This window comes from Thamnophis sirtalis, unplaced genomic scaffold (assembly GCF_051295495.1).
Source record: "Thamnophis sirtalis isolate CommonGarterSnake01/CBP01778 unplaced genomic scaffold, rThaSir2_p1.2 scaffold_11, whole genome shotgun sequence".
In the NCBI taxonomy this organism is placed as follows: Eukaryota; Metazoa; Chordata; class Lepidosauria; order Squamata; family Natricidae; genus Thamnophis; species Thamnophis sirtalis.
The window spans coordinates 469,095-482,829 of NW_028261391.1; the positions used below are offsets into that span (position 1 = coordinate 469,095).

The following is a 13,735-nucleotide window of genomic DNA, read 5'->3' on the forward strand; positions in this document are numbered from 1 at the left end:
GTCACCCATTGGCATGTTTCGGGATGGCACAGGGAGGTTGGCAAGACGGCCAGTCTCCCCTTTCAGCGGAAGGTGGCATGCTGGGCTCTGGGCTCCCTGCAGAGCGGGATGGGACGGGAAGAGGCTCCTCAGGAAGGGAAGAAGTGAAGCCTTCAATCCTCAGGAGGTTCTCCTGGCTGGACAAATTCCTCCGGAGCCTCCGTTTGAGCCACCAGGTGACAGCCAAGGGCAGGCCCTGCACTTCAGCTCAGCTCTGAGGACAGGGGGGGGGGGGGGGCTGGAGCTCCAGCTCAGCTCTGTGCTCCAGGGAAGCTGGGGCTTCTTGGCTGAGGAGCAAAATGCTTTCAAAGGGGGGAAAAAAGCAAGCAAAGTCCAGTTGCCTTTTGGAAAAGCCTCTTTGGGAGGATGGGAGGACAGGTGCATATAACCCAAGTCCCCCTTACTGACCCCCCTGGTGCCTAACACAACGGCCAGAGCCCCCACACCCCCAGGTGGAGGCCTCTCCTTAGTCCTGGAGCCCCCCAACTGGATTCTTTCAGAAAGCAGGGCCAGGCTCCCAGCAGGCCCGTCTGAATCCGCCCTTCTCCTCCCCATCTGAGGCAGCCGTGCAGCCCCCGGGGTTCCTTCTAACGCTTCCGATTCTCTCTTCTCCCGCCAGGAGATGGAGGAGCACCGGCCGGCCGAGGGCACAGCCAGCCTCCCTGAGTCCTGCCTCCTGGTGAAGCCGGGCCCTGCTGCTTCCCCAGTAAGCCGCTTCTTCTCAGCCCTCCCCACTTTGTCCCCCTAGAAAGTGGGGCAGGCAGGTGAAAACAGTAGAGGGTCTCCTGCTGGAGCAGCGGGTTGGACTAGATGACCTCCAAGGCCCATCCCAGCTCCGTTCTGATTGATTGATTGATTAGATTAGATTAGATTAGATTTATTTTATTTGTATGCCGCCCTTCTCCGGGAGGGACTCAGGGTGGCGAACAACTCAAAAGGGGAAAAGGAGAACATAGAACACAATACAAATAGTTAAAATAGCCAAGAATCACACAACCACACAGGTCGAGAGGGGAGGGGAACTCATCAACCCCAGGCCTGCCGGCAAAGCCAGGTTTTGACGGCTTTTCGGAAGGCCTGGAGAGAGGTGAGGGTCCGGATCTCTGCGGGGAGTTCGTTCCAAAGGGCCGCAGCTGCCACAGACTGGCTGGTTGATTGATTGACTGGCTGACTGACTGGTGGAAAACCAGGGGTGGGAATTCTCCGATTAGGAAAGCTTGTGGGGGTGGGGTGGGGGGGAATTTAAGCTTGCAACAAAGCAGCCAGGAATGGATTTGCATTTGGAGCTGATTTTGCAAGCAAAATGGAACAAAAAGGCAGGAGGAGGGCTGAGCAATTATGGGATTATTATTTAATCCTCCTATTTATTTAAGCCGCCCGTGTCAGGGGCACCACCCACGGCTTCCTCCCGCTGCCAACTGGCTGCTGGGCCCCAAGTGGGCCCTGAGATGCCGGGGGAGGGGCTCTGTCCGAGGAATCTGGGTCTAGAGCTTGGCGGCTTTAGAAGTCAGGGCCGCGAGGGCTGCGTAGAGTCGGGAGGCAGCGATGCCAGCAGTGAGCCAGGATTTTGCCTCCCCGTCTTTAGATGAAGCTTCTCCCTCATCGGGTCTCCCAGCCCATAAAAGTTCCCTCTGATCTAGGTTAAAGTTGGGGGCCCCCCTCCTTGCGCCCACAGGAAGCTCATCCACTCCGCACCTGCTGAAGGCTGGGGGGGGGGGGAGCAGACCGGCCAGAGGCAGCACAGTAGCCCTCGACTTACAACCCTTTGTTTAATGAACATCCGAGGTTACGACGGCACTGGCTGGGTTTCATACTTACGACCATTGCAGTATCCTTGTGGACAGGTGACCAGACCTTGGGCATGTGGCTGTGACCGTTGCATTGTCCCAGGGTCATGGGATCCTCTCGCCACCTTCCAGTAAGCAGACAATGGGGGAAGCTGGATTCACTTAACGGCTTCCTGATTCACTTAATGACTATGGCAAAAAAACGGGGCAAAAGTCACTTAACAACGGCTTTGCACAGCAACATAAACTTGGGGGGTCAATTGTGGATGTAATTCAGGGTCTAACTGTATTAGTGACTGCAGGCTAAAATGGGGGCCATGAGCAAGAAAGCTGGCAGTGCCCACAGCCCAAGATCCCCCTGTGCCACCTTCCGAAACCCCCGGGGGTTTAGCACCAGACTCTCCCGGCAGACCAAGTTGTCAGAGGACAGGCCTGGATGAGGGACCCAAAGCACAGAAGGCTCCAGGAGAGGGAAGTCCCCCCTGCCCCCCTTGGCTCTTCCAGGAGGGTCTCCCCCTGGGATGCCCACACTTCTTTCTTCCTCCAGGCCAGGCCCAGATCCAGATTTGAATGGGGCTTCTCTTCCACGGGGGGCCTGTCGAGCCCTGAGCTGCTTAGCTCACACGCAGCTGTGGAAGTCTAGCCTCCTTTTCAGGAGGGGGCTGGACTAGAAGACCTCCGAGGCCCCTTCCAACTCTGTTCTTCTGTTTACAGCACCCCCTTATGAAACCACAGCCCTGAGGACGGTTGGCCCCTTTCTTTGCCCCCCCCCCCCCAGAAGCATTTGCTCCGCTTAAAATCCTCCCCTGTCAAAGGGACGGGCAGCGGGTGGAAGCGAAGCCAGACCGGGAAACCCAAGTCATGAACGCTTACACAATGCTGCTATTGTGATGGAGGAGTTCCAGTCAAAGGATCTTGCAACCCAGAGCCACTCCTCGCTTCCAGAGAACCGGGGAAGGTCAGGGCTGAGGCGTGTCCTCAAATTCCCCGTCTTTCGCAAGGGCGTTGCCTTGGGGGCGACTTATATAAGAGAAGAACAAAGTTGGAAGGGGCCCTGGAGGTCTTCTAGTCCACCCTCCAGCTCAAGCAGGGCACCCTAAAACTTTCCAGGAAAACGGCCGTCCAGTCTCTCCTTAAAAGCCTCCAGTGATGGAGGCCCCGCAACTTCTGTTCCCCTGGCTAATTCTCCTCCCTGTCAGGAAGTTTCACTTTGGTTCTAGGTGAGATTCCTCCTGGATGAGTTTCCATCCGCTGCTGCTTCTCCTCCTGCTTCCTGGGGCTTTGGGGGGCAGGGGGAGCCCTTTCTCTTCCTGGGGGCGACTCCTGCATCTGCTTGCCCTCCCCAGGCGCCCGTGGAAGGAATCCTAATCCTGCACCAGTTTCCCTTCTCCTCCTCGCTGCTGAGGATGTCGGTCATCACGCAGGAGTGTGGGAAGAGCGGCTTTCAGCTCTCCATGAAAGGAGCCCCCGAGACGGTGGCCAGCTTTTGCGAAGAGAGGACCGGTAAGGGATGAAGGACCAGCAGAGGGACCCCCCCTCCATGACCAACCCCAGAGGGTGTCCCAGAAGGTTGGGTGCCCACCTTCTGCCCGCTGACCGCAGCCTCTCTCCTTCTCCCAGTGCCAGCTGTCTTCCAGGCTGAGCTGAAGCACTTCACGGCTCAGGGCTTCCGAGTCATCGGCCTGGCCCACAAGGAGATGGAGCTCCCCCAAGGAGTGGTCTTCAGTGACCTGGAGAGGTAAGCCCTCTTGGGCCTCTCTTGCAGGGGGGCTTAGGAGGGACACAGCAAGCTCCGACTCTTCAGCCCACCTGTCCAGATTCTCCCTTCTCCAGATTTCAGCTCTGCCAAACGCTTGTCTCCAAGGCAGCTGGAGAGGAAGAGTAGAACCCAGAACTCTTGGGGTTCACGGGGTTCAAAGGGACCTTGGAGGTCTTCTAGTCCAGGTGGCCCTACACCATTCTGGACAAAGGCTTGTCCAATCTCTTCTTGGAAACCCCCAGTGTGTGTGTGTGTGTGGGTGGGGAAAAGGAGAATAATTAACCGAGCAACTTGTTTCCAGAAGTTATGCTCCATCAGTGGAGGTTTTTAAGAAGAGGCTGGACAGTCACTTGTCTGGAATGGCAGAGGGTCTCCTGCTTGATCAGGGGGCTGGACTAGAAGACCTCCAAGGCCCCTTCCAATTCTGTTTGTTCTCTTCTGGAGAAGTAATATCAAGATCTTTTAGAGCCAAGGAAAGTTCAGGACAGTTAGAAAAATTGATGTCAGCTTCTGCTTTGCTGTTGCTGACTTTGCTATGCAATCGCTCTTTAACCATTTTTAATTAGTAAAAGTACATTTGATTTTCCACAAATGGAGTCTCATGGTCTTCTTTCCTAATTATTAAATGGAGAGGTGCTGACAATTGATCAGTGGAAGGACTTGTTGTGGCTGCTCCAACACTGGAGGTTTTTAAGAAGAGGTTGGATAACCATTTGTCTGAAATTGTATAGGGTCTCCTGCTTGGGTTGGGCTAGAAGACCTCCAGGGACCCTGCCAATCCTATTATTCTGCCCTCTGTCTTCTGTGAGCCAAGGACCACCCGTGTGGCTTCTTCCCTGCCTCTCCTTCCCACAGGGAGGAGCTGGAGTCCGGCCTGACCTTCCTGGGACTGCTGGTCATGGAGAACCGCCTGAAGAGCGAGACCCAGCCGGTCCTGCAGGAGCTCAGCCAGGCCCGCATCCGGAGTGTGATGGTCACAGGTGTGCTGGGAGGGAGAGTCCTCAGCCGCTGCTCCCAGGGGGGAGGGGGCTCAGCCCTTGCACAGCAGCCGAGGGGGCTCCCTGGATTGGCCAAGAAGCCTTTCAAACTTGCCTTCTGGGGCAGGAACAGGCGGAGATGGCCGGACATCTTATCAAGTTGCAGGTTTCCCAGGAATCCATTCCAGGTGCTGCTTTGGTCCAGTTGCCCCAGAGCTGCCCTCTAACCAGTACTTCTCTCCTCAGCCCCCAACCCCCCTTCCTCCCCCCCTTTAACAGCTCCAATCAGTGGCTTTTATTCCAGAAGGGCCACGAGGCCTCCTAGCCTTTCCCCACTTTCCTTCACCCCCAAAACTGGAAGTGCAGCTCTCAGGGTCACAGCAGAAATGGGGAGCCTTTGAAGTCACAGTGGGAAGGGGCTGCCTTGCCCCCCCCCCCCCCCAGATCTCTTCCGACCTGGGCTGCCATGGAGAAACGCTGTAATCCTGGCCCATATTTAGATATTTGGGCTCACATCTCCCAGCTCCTGGTTATTTTAAAAAAATATTCAGACTTTTGAGGCATCCTTGGCCCTTCTCTGAACTTGGTTCTCGGCTGCAGCACAGATGTTGTTGCCTAATTTGGGTCATGAAACATCTGCAAGAAAACCACCAAGCTCACGGATCACCAAGGAGCCCACAGTTTTCCTTCTCCTTCCTCACTCCTTCTAGCCCTGATGGTGTTACCTAATCGGGTAATGAAATGTTTCAAAGAAAACAACTAGGCTCACAGACCACCAAGGACCCCCCCCTGTCCTTCTCCGCCTCCCCCCTCCCTTCTAGCACCGATGGTGTTCCCTAGTTTGGATAATGCAACCACCGAGCTCAGAGAGCCTCAAGGATTCCTCATTTCGACCCTGAGCTGCAAATGCTCTCCTCTATGGCAGTGGTTCCCAAACTTGGCAACTTTAAGACTTGTGGACTTCAACTCCCAGAATTCTCCAGCCAGCTCTGCTCTATGGGTAGTTGAGCTTCTGCTGCCCAGGACCTGATGCTGGGCCTTTGGGCGATTTTGCCTGTCCAGTTCCAATGATGCTGACAAGCCTGTTTCCTTTTGAAGGCTGCCCCAACCTCATCTCAGCCTTGCTTGTCCCCAGGAGACAATCTCCAGACGGCCATCACCGTGGCCAAGAACTCTGGGATGCTTCCCAGCACCGGCCAGGTGGTCCTGGTGGAAGCCCACGAACCGGAGGATTCCTGCCCAGCATCTGTGACTTGGCAGCTGGTGGTGGAGGAGGAGGCGCCCTTAATCATGGGCAAAGACAAGGTATGGCAGCGTGGCCCAGAGGAGAGGCGGCCCAGGAAGGTGAGCAGGAGGGGCTGGGAAGAAGAGGAGGAGGTTGGTCTGGGTTGTTTGACAGCCAGGAGAGGGGCAGGCTGGCCGCGTTCCTCGTCACCTTCTTAGGAGAAGACCCCGCTGGTCCCTCTAGCCCAGGTTTTGTAGACTCAAACTGTTGGGAGTCTCAGGCTCCGAAACCCAAGAAAAACCCTTTATGATCTTTCTAGCCAAGCAGATTTTTTTTTTAATTGTTCCTCACCTCTAGACAGAATCTTGCCAGGCTAAAGCATGCTAATATTCCCCTAAGGCCTATGCTCCGGGAACTGTTAGGGAGGAACCGTCTTCGCCACTTTCTCCCACACAAACTCTCTGAACTAACTTGGCTCTTGCCCCCCCCCCCCGCCTTCCTTCCTGGAGATCCACCTCATCACTTCATTTCATCACAAGTCCTGCTTTCAGAGGAGGGAGGGGGGGAGGGGGACGTGGGTCTGCCCCTATGACATGGTACGGGGAGGCGGGGGAGGGGGGAGAGAAGATTTGGGCAGCAGCTGCCCAGTTTGAAATGGGATTTCCTGGAGGGAGCAGAGAGCAAGTTCCTTTGGCGATCTTGGGATAATTCCCTCCTTGTTAACTGGCTCGGCCTCTATGCCTTTCGTTCCCATGAACCTCCCACCGGTGGGGCTGGACAGTAATTGAAGCCTGATTTTCAGGACCCCCATATCACCCTGGAGGACCCCAGTGCAAGAGAGGAGGGCAACAACTTCCACTTCGTCTTGAGTGGGGCCTCTTACCAGGCGTTGTCCAAGCACTTCAGCAGCCTGCTGCCCAAGGTGAGTGGGGAGGGGGCCTCCCTGCTGTGGACTCTGAGTGGGGAGCCGCTTCCCTTCCCTTTTTGATTTGCCCCCAGTTACTTCCAGGGCATCTGCCCCCCCCCCCCCGTCTGCCTCCCTGTCCTCTGGGGCCCCTTTCCGGCCAGCTGGGTGACGGTGGCGTCTTCCGCAGGTGCTTCTGAACGGAACGGTCTTCGCCCGCATGTCTCCATCGCAGAAGTCCAGCCTCGTGGAAGAGTTCCAGAAACTCGAGTGGGTCCCTTCTCGTGATCCAGGGCAAAGGGGGGAGGGGCTGCCCCCACTGCTGCCCCCTGGCTCAGCTGCCCCTCCAGCTGTGAAGTGCTTGGCTTCCAATGACCTCTTGGGAACCCTCTTTCTTGACCGGTGCCCCCAAGGGCTGGTGTGAAAGGGTCTCCAGGTCAGCCGACCAGCCCTGCGCCAAGGTGGTGCAGTGGTTAGGGTGCAGTACTGCAGGCCACTTCAGCTGACTGTTATCTGCAGCTCAGCGGTTCAAATCTCATCGGCTCAGGGTTGACTCAGCCTTCCATCCTTCCGAGGTGGGTGAAATGAGGACCTGGATTGTTGTTGGGGGCGATATGCTGACTCTGTAAACTGCTTAGAGAGGGCTGGAAGCCCTATGAAGCGGTATATAAGTCTCACTGCTATTGCTATTGGCTCCAAAGGTAGTGCCACGTCACAGCAAGGGCGGGCAGGCAAGGGAAGGAAGTGGGGGGGGGGAGTATCTGTGTCCAGCGGAGGAACCAAGAGCCCCCTGGAAGCCCCTCCCAGCCAAGCCAGAGGACAGGGAGGGGCTGGGGAAGGAGAAGGGGGGCTGCCCACCCAGGCTACGTGCTGTGGAAAGCAGGGACCACCTGGGACCCCAGGAAGCCCCATCTTCACCCCAAAGGAAGGGCGGGAGGGCGTGGGAGGCGGGTGTGGCAGGAGACGCCTGCCGTGGGTGTTTCATGCCCAGAGAGAGGGAGTAACCTCCTCCTCCCCTCTTCTTCTTCCAGCTACTACGTGGGCATGTGTGGGGACGGAGCCAACGACTGTGGGGTAGGTGGGAACTCCAGGGTCTTTGGGGAGGGGGTTGCTCTCATACTGGATGCCCCCCTGCCAGCCCCGTTCCCCCAAAAGGGAGGAATCCAGGCAAAAGGAGCTTGCAGAAACTCTCCCTTTTCCCGAGAAGATTTACACACACACACACCCTTTGAAGATCCCAGCTCCTCACAGGGGGGGGGGGGGGGGGGGCTGGTTGTTTTCCAGGCCCTGAAAATGGCCCACGCTGGGATCTCCCTCTCGGAGCAGGAGGCCTCCGTGGCTTCCCCCTTCACCTCCCAGATCCCCAACATCGAGTGCGTGCCAGCCCTGATAAGGTAGGTGGGGTCTCCACAGGGGCCACGGGGAGCCTTCAAGACAGGAGACGGGACAGACCTTTCCCCGTAATGGCATGGGGTCTCCTTCCTGAGCAGGGGGCTGGACTAGGAGACCCCTAAGGCCCTTTCTATGACTCTATGATCTAGGGCAAGGGGTTGGACTAGAAGACCTGCAGGGTCCCTTCTAACTCTGGGACCATTTTGTAATTCTGTTCTTCCTTGGAGTCTTGAGGAGCCAACTAGCGGGGGGGGCACTGGGGCCCCACCTCTTGGGGGGGGGGCTGAGCATGGAGGCTGCTGCTTTCCTCTGCTGACCCTGCCCTATCACTCTCCTCTCCCCCCAGGGAGGGCCGGGCTTCCCTGGTGGCCTCCTTCGCCGTCTTTAAATACCTGACTCTCTACGGCCTGGTCCAGTTCATCTCCACGGTCCTCCTGTACTCGGTAGGTGGGGGGCAGTGCTGGGGGCGACTCCTAAGGGGGGAGGGGGAACAACGGCTTCCAGGCTGATGAAGACCCTCAGCCCTCCGGATCTCTGGAAGTTGAGTCACGGCAACTGGGCTTCTTCTGTGGGGGCCCTGCTGCTCTCTGAGCTTCCTGCTTTTCTTGCAGACGTTTCATGGCCCAAACTACTGTAGGGGGCATCGCTCTGCCCCCCATCTGTTGGTTCTCGGCCCCACAGTCACAATTCCATGGTGGTATTTTGCCCCTCTTGCAGGGGGCATCTACATACCTGCCATGGCCAGAGGGAATTTTGGTTCATTGTTGTTCGTGTCGCTCGGGGCAATGAGTGTTGGTCAGATCCAGGTGATTTTTTCCAAGTTGCAAGACAAACTTAGACAATGTGGGGGACAGTTTTCTATCCAACGTTGTTTCTACGTATTGTGCATGGTTTTTTTTTGAAAAGTTTTTTTTTAATTTTTTAAACAAAGACAAACAAAAACATAAACATATAGAACCTTCTGCCATTTCATATAGCATGTCGTTTGGTTACAAAATTTTGTTGCGTCCTTTCCATGGTCACCACTTATAATTAAATATCAAATCACAAATTGTTCAATATATAAAACATAAATACCTTATTGCTATATATCAATTCTTCAACTACAATCATTATTCCTTAATTTTAGATAGAATATTCTAAATATTGAATTCATGCATACAACCTCACTCCGTTACATTATTCTAATCTGTTTAACAGTGCTAAACCCTTATAGTATTGCATATATCATTCTATTATTCTTAAAATATAAAAAAATCTTCAATATTTTCCGTCGGGGGGTAAATGCCACCTGCAAAACATCTTATAGAAATTTTCTTTATATGCTGTTGACATTGTCATTTTGTAATTTTGAGACCACAGTTTCCGCCACTTCTCTAGTTCAATCCCATGCCCCAATTCCCCCCCCCAGGCTACCATAGATCCTTTAACCTGTTCTTCTTCTAACTTAACCCCTAGCAAGTGCCCAGAGAGTTTTTGAATTACCTTTTCATCAGTACCCACCAAAATTTTATCTGACTCTGTCATTTTATCATAAAAACCTTCCTCTTTACAATCCTTGTCCTATCTAGCTTGTATTTGCACATATGAAAACCAATTCATCTTTATACTTTCCTTTTCCAGTTCTTGCATAGATTTAAGTTCACCCTCTGCATTCAATATTTCACCATATCTAACTGTTTGTTCCTTTTTGTATATTATTGCGTATGAAAAGGCTTCAATCGTTGATGGCCAGATTGGAATTTTTAAATAATATTGTCTTTTAACCTTCTCCCAATTTAATAGCAAGGCCTCCCGTAGGTAATGTCTTCTAAAATACCCCTCTGTTTTAGTTCCATTGTACCATAAAAAGGCCATGCCATCCCAGCAATAGATCATGTCCTTCAAGAATCAATAATCAGGTATTCCTTAGGGTTATCCATTCTTTAACCCATGATATAATTCCCAATTGGGCAGGCCCAACCCTCCTCTTGTTCTTGCATCGTGTAACAATTTTAATTTTATTCTTGCTTCCCCCCCCTGCCGTATGTACTTCAACACTATTTAAGTCATCGAAAAATTCCTTCCCTAGTCTAATTGGAATCGTCTGGAACAGATAGAAGATTCTAGGTAGAAGGCTCACTTTAATTGTAGATATTCTCCCTATCATCGATAATTGTAAATTTTCCCATTTCTTCAAGTCCATTGCAATCTGTTGTTTAAGTTTATAGTAGTTGTTGTCTTTAAGGCTGAGCCAAGGTGGCGCAGTGGTTAAATGCAGCACTGCAGGCTACTGCTAGATCAGCAGGTCAGCGGTTCAAATCTCACCGGCTCAGGGTTGACTCAGCCTTCCATCCTTCCGAGGTGGGTAAAATGAGGACCCAGATTGTTGGGGGCAATATGCTGACTCTCTGTAAACCGCTTAGAGAGGCCTGAAAGGCCTATGAAGCGGTATATAAGTCTATTGCTATTTAAGAGCGCTGCCTCTTGCTGTTAAATATATCCCCAAATATTTAACCTTGTTTGTAACTTGCATCTCCAAGGTTTCCGCCAACTCTTCTTTTTGTCTCGTTGGCATATTCTTTGTCAAGATCTTCATTCTGTCTTTATTTATTTTCAATCCTGCTACTTTCCCATATTCTTCTATTCTTTCTATCAATTTAGGTGCTGTTTCTAATGGATCCTCTAGGATGAAAACCAAGTCATCTGCGAATGCTCGTAGCTTGTATTCTTCCTTTTTGATTTTCATTCCTTTTATTTCTTTTCCTTCTCTGACATTTTTATTTAAAACTTCTAATGTTAAGACAAAAAGTAATGGTGATAATAGGCAGCCTTGTCTCATTCCTTTCTTTATTTCAATAGGCTCTGTCAAATCTCCATTTATCATTATCTTTGTTGTTTGTTTGTAATATATAGTTTGTATGGCTTGAATTAATTTCTCGCCAAAACCCATCTGTTCCAGTTGTAATCACATAAAACACCAATTCACATTTTCAAATGCCTTCTGAGCATCCAAGAATATTTTCTTTCTTTTATTTGCTGAATTAAGTCCATTTATGTTAATTGAAATCATTTTCTTCTCTTCCATGTTTATGTTTATACATAGGATTTATTGCTCTGGTGTCTCTAGGTTCCCGTGGTTCTCTAATGTAGACACCACCTACAGCTCCTTCTTCTATCTCGATCCCGCCAGCAGCTCCTTCTTCTTTTTCAGTCGAGGCTGAAGACACCGCTCATAATTCTGTCATTGATTCCTTATGTCCAGTCTTCCTTCCCTCTGAGATGTTCTCTGAAGAATGCTTCTGCTTTTTCAATTGAGTCTATTCTGTATCTTTGTCCTTGCCATCAAACATTAAACCTTCTGGTAGCAACCATCTGTAATTAACACCTTTTTTGAGTAGAATTTTAGTCAAAAAATTGGTATTCTCTTCTCGATTCCCTCACTTTTCTTGGTATTTGCTTCAAAACTACGATCTCCTTACCTTTGTCCTCCAGTTTTCTATCTCTTGCTTTTTGAAGTATTTGCATCCTAATTGCTTTCTTGGTAAATCTTACGTGAACTTCCCTTGGCAGTTGATTTCTCACTGCATATCTTATATAAACTCGAAATGTTTCTTCTATAACATCAGCCATCTTCTCTTGGGTTAGGTCAAGGACGTTTGTCAGAATTTCTATCATTATTTGTAACAAGTTTTCACCTTTTTCTTCTTTTATATTTTGAAATCTTAAAAAGAATCCTGACCTTTCGATCTCCCAATTCAGTATTCCAATATTATCCTTTTCCACCAGGCTTAGTCTATCAATCTCTCCAATTTTCTTCTCTCTTTGGTCACCCTTTTCTTCAATTATTTGTAGCCTATCTTCGTATTTCATCACCATTTGGTGAATATTATCAATTTTTTCATCAGTTTTAACTGCTTTACATGCATGTTAAAATCATCTTCTACAGGAACTTTAGCAGTATGAATAGCTGGGCTTCTGGATCTCAGCCTGTTTCACTCCAGGAGGGCTTCGTCAATCAATATTGGCAGCTGGGAATTACCAATAATATTGGTGGTGGTTTGTTCTTTTGAGTTTGCTCTTCTGCTTCTGAACGTTTCAACACCAGCCTAGGTAACATCGTGATGATGTAACGTAGCCCGGTGACAAAACGTTCTGAAGCTGAACAGGAAGCTGGGAGAAAAAAAACACAACATCGACCACGTTTCCTCTCATTACCAATCATCTTCAAGTGTTCTCGGAGGAAGGCAGCTTTCTGTCTTACTTCCAGAGTGGCCTAGGACTCAAAACAGGCAGCCGGTATGTGGGAAGTCCTTCGTATCTCCCCATGAGCATTGGGGGAGCACTGACTCTCACAACTGTGAAACCCTCCCTGGAATTTCTGTTCTCCTTTTAGCAACTGCAGATCCTGGGGAATTACCAGTTCCTGATCCAAGACATCTGCATCACCCTCGTGGTTTGCCTCACAAGTAAGCTGCTCCATTCTTGCCTGGTTTGCCGCAGGCTGTCATCAGCAGGCACACGGGGTGCCTTCATGCCAGCTGTGAATCCGGGGAGGTGCTGCCCAAGACAAGGGCAGAGCAGCAGAGTAAAGTAGGAGGGGCTGCCCTGACACCAGCTGGTCCTTCCCACAAGGTTGCTTCAAAAGGGCTGTTCTGGGTCCCCACAGCTCCTGAGGGCTCCAGGAGATTCCCTGGCAATAACAGGCAGAATGCGCTGACTGGGTTGGCACAAAACACCTAATCAAGCTGAGCATCTTGCCTGAAACCAACTGCCAGTCTTTGCTCGCACGCTTGTGCTAAACCACCAGTTGGCATCAGGTTGGTCCTCTCTTGGCCCGATCTCAGCCAGCAGAGTCCCAGCAGGACAGGAGTGCCAGGGCTGCATTGCTGGCCTCTCTCTCGGCCATGGAGGAGTGGCTCTGCTTGGACATCAAGCGGCCGGTGGCTTGCCACTCTGTTTCTCGCTCCCCCCCCGCCTGAAGCAATGTGGGTAGGAACCCCTCAGCAAAGAAAGGGTGGGTGGGCTGGAGAACGCCCCCCCCTTTTTCCTTGGGCCACCTGGAGATCCTCTGGAACGTTCCTCCTCTGTCCTCCCAGTGAACCTGACCCACGCCTACCCCAAACTCTCCCCCTACCGCCCCCCCGGACGGCTGCTCTCTCCGCCGCTGCTCCTCTCCGTCCTCTTCAACGCGGCCCTCAGCATCCTGCTCCAGGTCTTCGCCTTCTTCTACGTGCGGCGGCAGGCTTGGTACTCGCGGCTGCGGGGCCACTGGTGAGTCCCCACCCACCCACCAATCCGGCTGCCTGGGAGGGTCTTCCAACGGGGGGAAGGAACCTGGCCGGCTGCCTCCCCAGCTCCTGCTCCTGACCAGAGTGGCTCACTGGGAGCAGCTGGACAAGGAGGGATGGTACTTAGGGACCCCCCCTGCCTCCCTCCTTCCAGTGGGTGCCCTTTGGGAAACCAGACCAGCTGCCCAGGCAACGGGACGGCCACAGCGCAGGAGAGCCGCGTTCTGAGCTACGAGGCCACCACCCTGTGGCCCCTGGTGACCCTCAGCTGCATCGCCTTCGCCTTCATCTTCTCCAAGGGGAGACCCTTCCGGAAGCCCATCTACACCAACTGTGAGTGAGGGGGCCCCTCCCCCCACTCTTCTCCCATGGGGGAGCCCTG

General features: G+C 52.2%; 1 protein-coding gene across 1 annotated transcript in view; it reads left to right on the forward strand.

Moving 5' to 3' along the window:
• Positions 1–13,735, forward strand: part of LOC106548587 (putative cation-transporting ATPase 13A5) — a 74,726-nt gene that overhangs the window by 59,062 nt on the left and 1,929 nt on the right. The window contains exons 37-49 of the mRNA XM_087724998.1: positions 659–745; positions 3,173–3,329; positions 3,447–3,564; positions 4,441–4,565; positions 5,698–5,867; positions 6,590–6,709; positions 6,882–6,961; positions 7,723–7,765; positions 7,976–8,085; positions 8,430–8,526; positions 12,459–12,531; positions 13,162–13,336; positions 13,508–13,686. Coding sequence (XP_087581124.1) covers positions 659–745; positions 3,173–3,329; positions 3,447–3,564; positions 4,441–4,565; positions 5,698–5,867; positions 6,590–6,709; positions 6,882–6,961; positions 7,723–7,765; positions 7,976–8,085; positions 8,430–8,526; positions 12,459–12,531; positions 13,162–13,336; positions 13,508–13,686 — 1,534 coding nt within the window. The remainder of the gene's footprint in view (positions 1–658; positions 746–3,172; positions 3,330–3,446; positions 3,565–4,440; positions 4,566–5,697; positions 5,868–6,589; positions 6,710–6,881; positions 6,962–7,722; positions 7,766–7,975; positions 8,086–8,429; positions 8,527–12,458; positions 12,532–13,161; positions 13,337–13,507; positions 13,687–13,735) is intronic.